General features: G+C 40.7%; 1 protein-coding gene across 1 annotated transcript; it reads right to left on the bottom strand.

The window, feature by feature from the left end:
- Positions 1-629: 629 nt before the first annotated feature.
- LOC143584154 (uncharacterized) lies at positions 630-1624 on the bottom strand. The gene is made up of 2 exons (XM_077066262.1): positions 1116-1624; positions 630-642 (listed from the first exon to the last, which is right to left on the bottom strand). The coding sequence occupies exons 1-2, from the start codon at positions 1622-1624 to the stop codon at positions 630-632; spliced, it is 522 nt and encodes a 173-aa protein (XP_076922377.1).
- Between the last annotated feature and the right edge of the window lie 4700 nt (positions 1625-6324).

Genomic DNA, 6324 nt, shown 5'->3' with positions numbered 1-6324 from the left:
TGAGATCCTTTTGGTCAAATATGTGTCGTAAACTTTTATGATCGGTGAAAACCACACATTTCGTTCCATAAAGATAGTGTCTCCAAATTTTCAAGGCAAACACGACCGCACCTAGTTCGAGATCGTGCGTCGTGTAATTTTTCTCGTGAACCTTGTGTTGACGCGAAGCGTAAGCAATGACATTGTCTCGTTGCATAAGAACACAACCGAGACCTTGGATAGAAGCGTCACAAAATACGACAAAATCATCGTTGCCCGCTGGAAGAGAAAGGATAGGAGCATTGCAAAGCATGTCCTTTAGTGTTTGAAACACTTTTTCTTGATCGGGACCCCATTCATAAACTTTCCCTTCGTGGGTTAGTGCGGTAAGGGGTGAAGTAATTTTTGAAAAGTTGCGGATGAAACGACGGTAATATCCCGCTAAACCAAGAAATGAGCGAACCTCTGTTGGAGAGGACGGGGTTTTCCAATTTTTAACGGCCTCGATTTTAGAGGGGTCAACGTGAATACCCTTGTCGTTGACGATGTGGCCCAAGAATTGAACTTGCTTTTGCCAAAATTCGTATTTGGAGAATTTAGCAGAAAGTTTTTCTTTTCGCAACAAGTCGAGAATAGTGCGCAAATGATCTTTATGTTCGCCCTCTGATTTAGAATATATCAAGATGTCATCGATGAAAACAATCACAAACTTGTCGAGGTAGGGTTCACAAACGCGATTCATAAGATCCATGAAAACGGCGGGAGCATTAGTCAACCCAAAAGGTATAACTCGGAATTCAAAGTGCCCATAACGAGTACGGAAGGCGGTCTTAGGTATGTCATCCTCGTGGACACGAAGTTGGTGATAACCTGAACGGAGATCAATCTTGGAGAAACAAGCGGATCCTTGGAGTTGATCAAAGAGATCATCGATGCGCGGAAGGGGATAACGGTTCTTGATGGTAAGCTTATTGAGCTCACGGTAATCGATGCACATACGAAGAGTACCATCCTTCTTCTTGACAAACAAAACGGGTGTGCCCCATGGAGACGAACTCGGGCGAATGAAACCCTTGTCCATGAGTTCTTGGATTTGGTTCGAGAGTTCTTGCATCTCGAAAGGTGCAAGACGGTACGGTGCTTTAGCTACGGGGTTTGCTCCGGGTACAATATCAATACGGAACTCCACTTGACGTATGGGAGGGAGTCCAGATATGTCTTCGGGAAATACTTCGGGGAAATCACGAACAATCGGGATGTCGAAAAGTTGCTTTTCTTCGTGGGCATTTTTAGTGACATGGGCTAATAAAGCGACATACTTCTTGCGAAAATAACGTTGGGCTTCAAGGCACGGCATGAGGTTTAGCTTTGAGAATGGTCTTTCTCCTGTGACGTTTAGAATCACGCCACCTTCGATAGGGATACGAATAATCTTCTCGAAACATAGAATTTCGGCACGGTGTAGAGAGAGCCAATCCATGCCAATGATGACGTCGAAGCCACCCATTTGCATCGGAATGAGATCAATCAAGAACTTTTTCCCATTAAGGGTGAGCGTGCAATTACGGACGGCGGAGTCAATAACGATCGAACTACCGTTTGCTATCTCTACCGTGAAGGGTTTAGACAATTTACTACGGGGCATATCAAGTATGTACTTAAAATAAAAGGAAATGAAACTCCTATCGGCTCCCGAATCAAATAATACCGACGCATGATGCTTGTTAACTAGAAACGTACCGTTCACCACATCGTTCAAGTTTCAGGCTTGGTGCGCATTGATGTTGAAGGCTCGCCCTTGAGTTCCTTGAGGTGCTTGGGTTTGAGATGTTGAAGCTTGAGGGGTCGGAGCTTGGAAGGCTTGCATGAGCATGGGTTGAGCTTGAGGGTTTGGAGGAGGCATGAGTTGGGGTAATTGAGGTTGGTAAGTTTGAACTTGGTAGGCTTGAGAGGTGTAGTAGGGTTGTGGGCCAACATAGGCTTGATGGGCTTGAGCGAGTCGAGGACACGCGTTGCGGAGGTGGTTTGGATCACCGCAGTTATAGCAAGCCCTAATAGTGTTAGTGATTGGAGCACGAGGGATGGTTCGGTTGGGTTGGTTTGACGGTGCGAATTGCGGCGGAGCGGCTTGCACTCGGGGTGCTTCTCGGCAGTATTGGGTGAGGTGGCCGAATCGGTGGCAATTGGTGCACACTTGGCATGTGGATTGAGCCGGATGGTGACGTTGACAAGTGTTGCAATACGGGTGTGGGCCGGTGTATGGTTTCTTGGTTGGAGGGCCTTGTTGGGCTTGTGGTTGGGCTATGACATAGTTTTGGGAATTGGGCTTTCGTTTGTTATTGCGGTAATAAGAGGAGTTGTGGTTGTGGTTGTGTTTGGAGGATTCGGGCTTAGAGGATTCGGGCCTTGAGGATTCGGGCTTGGACTCTTTAGTGGGTTCGGATGCGGGCTTATCATTGGGCTTCTTGGAGCCTTTCCGCGTCAAGGTCCCAACTTCCGGTATTATCACCGTGGAATCGGGCTTATAAGGACGCTTAAATACGTGGAATCGGTTGTTGTAAGCGGTATTATCACCTCCCTCTTGCTTCAAATTCCAGAATTCTTCTTCCAACTTCCGGAGTTCATATTTCGGGCAAAATTGGTCTAACATGAGGGATAATAAATAAAATAAATACATAAGTAAATAAATAATTAGTTATAACATAACTTAAAATTGAAACATGGGGTTTCATTTGTTGGTTAGGATTTCATGAACTACCATGGTTCCTTCTAACGAAATGAAAATATCGAAAACCAAATAAAATTGATTAAAATTGAGTTGTGAAGGGTGTTGAGATAGATGGTTAAAGTACTTCGGGAACCACCCCGTATTTGTGTACTTCACCCAACTACTCAACTAAAACACAATACAGAAAATCGAGTTTAGCCACGTATCACCGTGAATTCGGTTATAAATTAAGGATGTGATCGTCACACGACCACGATTGATACAATGAGGGTAGTAGATTCGTGAACATTTGGTGTGATACGCTTTGGCCTAAAAAGTTTCACACTCACACCTCACTCTCCAGGAAGGCAACCAGGTCTCACGGTTGATTGAGATGTATGCACATTGCACTTCCTTAGGCTCGCAAGCCTTGGTGTCAAGGGATCGGTGTACAGGTGTGTCCCCCTTCCAGTTACTACGTATCCGTTATACGAATCATCCTCAAGGAGAGGGGAGTTAAAAGGTGAAAATTCTTAAGGAATTTCCAAATTTAAAAATCGTCCTAAAATTTTGAAAAATTATTTTGAGGCATAGCCTCAGAATAAGTGTGTGCTTTCGTGTACAACTATATATGATAAACAATTTAAATAAATTAAGCTATATACAAAAATTTAAAAAAATAGGGTGCACGTATAGGAACACGTATAGGGACCCTAAGCATGCTACTAGGTCGCTACGTCTAACCACCTATCTTATAGCCTTCGGCTCTGATACCAATCTGTCACACCCCAACTTACGGCGGAATAAGCCGGGGCGCGACATAATTGTTTCATAGCTCAAAAGACACTAAAATAAATCCACGTGTCAATATCTAAATTATTAAATTCATATTATTCAAATACGCAAAAGCACAAACATTGTCTTATATTGTCACACCCCGACTCATGGCCTAGGTGCGACGCCCGTTAGTTGATATCTGTTTTGAAATTATATCAGAGTTGCGAATTATTAGCGGAAGACTTTAAAAATATAATATTTATTTACAAAATGTCAGCCAGAATACCCGTTTGATATTTCAATTAACTGTCTTTTGAAAATATAATTTATTAATAATATTCTAAATAAAATATCTGAGCCATCAGATCACCTCTAATTACTATGTCTCCAATCTTCTATCAGTCCTGCCTGTCAGTTCTATTCTTTTACAGTTTCCCTGAAATGTAGGGGAAAAATACGTCAACACACAGCCGGTGAATGACGCTAACTCAATAATACCAGTGTGTAAACGATAACAATACCTTTGTGACAATACTCATTAGGCACCCAACTCAATTGGGTTACAATTACCCTAACTACCAGAGGCATGTTTGATGATATGCATGGCCTCGGGGAAATTCCAAGTCACCATGTATGTATGGATCCAGACACATGTATACTCTTAATTTGAGTATGCCCGTTTCTCATTATTGTAACACAAAGCTTTAAGGATTTGTAAATCCTATGTAAACAGTTCAGACTCTAAAAGAGTTGTAAAAGGTTGGGGCGTATTCACCTTTTATGATTGTAAATCAGTTTTTGACATTGATTCCTGTATATTGATCAGTTTTAGTTACTGACCCCTATTTGTAAATCAGTTTCTGTTGCTGATTCCTATTTCTGTTTTCAGCTTTTAGATTGATTGATTGACTGTTATCTCGGACCTATAGTACGAGTATAACATTTGTATAAATATCTAGATCAACGATCTAGCTTCAGACCCCGTAGTCTGTTTTGTATAGCTGTAACCTTGATAAATCATTTGTTTGTACAAAACATGTAGACCTTTAGTCTCTTTGTTTATTATATATCAGGTTTCTTCTTCAGGAAGAAACATTTATACCATGTTTCTTCTTCAAGAAGAAACATTACTTTAACTATAACCTGTGTGAATGAATAGTATATTTCTTAATCATTAAGAAATACTATTTAATTATAACACTTGCTTATGAAAAGTTATATTATGCTTATCAGTAATCATGGTTCGGGCTATACCTCCGATTATGGTCTAAGCTATTATAATAATAAAATAATAACTTAATCAGAACCCCTACCTCGTACGGGTTATTTGGAGTTAAATGCCTATGACTGATCGAGTGACACTTCTGCTCTATACAGTGTGACAGAGCTTATACCGTTAGAGCTTGGCACGCTTCACAAGGTCGGTACGTCTTTCGAGGTCGGCACGCTTTTCGAGGTCGGCACGAAAAATGATGCAAAACGTGTGAAAAGTGAAGTGGTTGGTGTGAGTTGGAATGTGCCGAACACCCTTCTATATATAGCTGAAATCGTGCATCTTCGCGTATCGCGAAGCTGCAATAGCTTCGCTGAGTCATCAGTAGGGTTGCCACGTGTCACGCATGCAGAAATGCCACTTCGCGTATCGCGAAGATGCCTGGTCTTGCTTCTTCGCGTATCGCGAAGATGCTCCAAAGTCGGTTCAAATCTTTTTTTCTTTCGCGTATCATGAAGATGCAAGTTTCAGATTTTCATTTTTAGTCCTTGTACTATCCAAATATACTAAAGCGGCCCTTATGCGGCTCACGGCGATGCGAGCGTGCGAAGTGCCAAGTGCGCCATCAAAACACCACATTATGCCCATTGCCCGAGTCCGTGTCCGGGTCCATGCGCGTAGGGTGCTTCGCACCCTCCGCTAGGACTATGGAGAGTGGTTAGCCACATTAAAACATTTCTATGGAAACTTGCTTCCTTATATAGAGCTTCCATTTATTTGTTTGTTTCCATGTGGGATGAAAGTATCTTTTCCTTATTTATACCCATGTGGAATGCTTCCACTTTCTTCCACCTTTCCATGTGGGTTGGATTTTTTTTATTTCCTTAACATAAGATGCTTAATTTTTCCTTATCTCATTTTTCCCATTACTTGTTTTTGAGAATTTAATCCTTCAACTTTCAAAGTTGACAACTTTAGTCCAAAATAAATATGGTTTTTTTTCCTAGATGTTACATCCTCCCCACCTTGAAATGAATCTCGTCTTCGAGATTCGCTTGTCTTATGTTTAGATGTTCTTACTTATAGATTCATGATTAGATTCTATCTAATCTGATTCTCGCGTTTAACTATCATTGTAGAATGATGAAAATTTTCAGACCTGTTGCTAACTTTATATCTCGATTGATGTAATCAGTCAATAGTTCAGAATATCATAAGTAATTGTAAATTGCTAAACACAGTGGCCAGTTGTGCTTAATTATTTACCTTACCTTTTGTATTCTAAACATCTACCAATGTTAGCTTTATTGCTTCTTGGATTCGATCTGTCTAATCAATTCCATCTCTTGATCCTTATCATTTGTTTTCATTACGTCATAACAGTATCTTTGTACTTTTGAGCAATCATATCTGATATGCTATACAATCATGTCTTTTAAACATTCTTGAGTTCCTGTTGATCATTCCATTAACTGTATCTTTTGAAATATCTTGTGATTGAGTAGAGGTTTCTTTCAATGATATGCTATCTCGTGGCATCAATGATATTTAGAATTCTTTCTCTCGGTACGCTATTAACCTTATATTTGTAATAGGCTCGCATAAGTATCTAGATGGTGTTTCTTGGTTATTCATCAGACTTTAAGTC

This window comes from Bidens hawaiensis, unplaced genomic scaffold (assembly GCF_021521415.1).
Source record: "Bidens hawaiensis isolate Kalapana, Puna unplaced genomic scaffold, B.hawaiensis_p1.1 tig00032829_1, whole genome shotgun sequence".
Classification (NCBI taxonomy): Eukaryota; Viridiplantae; Streptophyta; class Magnoliopsida; order Asterales; family Asteraceae; genus Bidens; species Bidens hawaiensis.
This window is presented reverse-complemented; position numbering and strand designations above follow the sequence as displayed.

Coding starts and splice junctions, on each gene's coding strand:
- LOC143584154 (XM_077066262.1), bottom strand. CDS start 1,624: ATGCCCCGTAGTAAATTGTCTAAACCCTTCACGGTAGAGATAGCAAAC.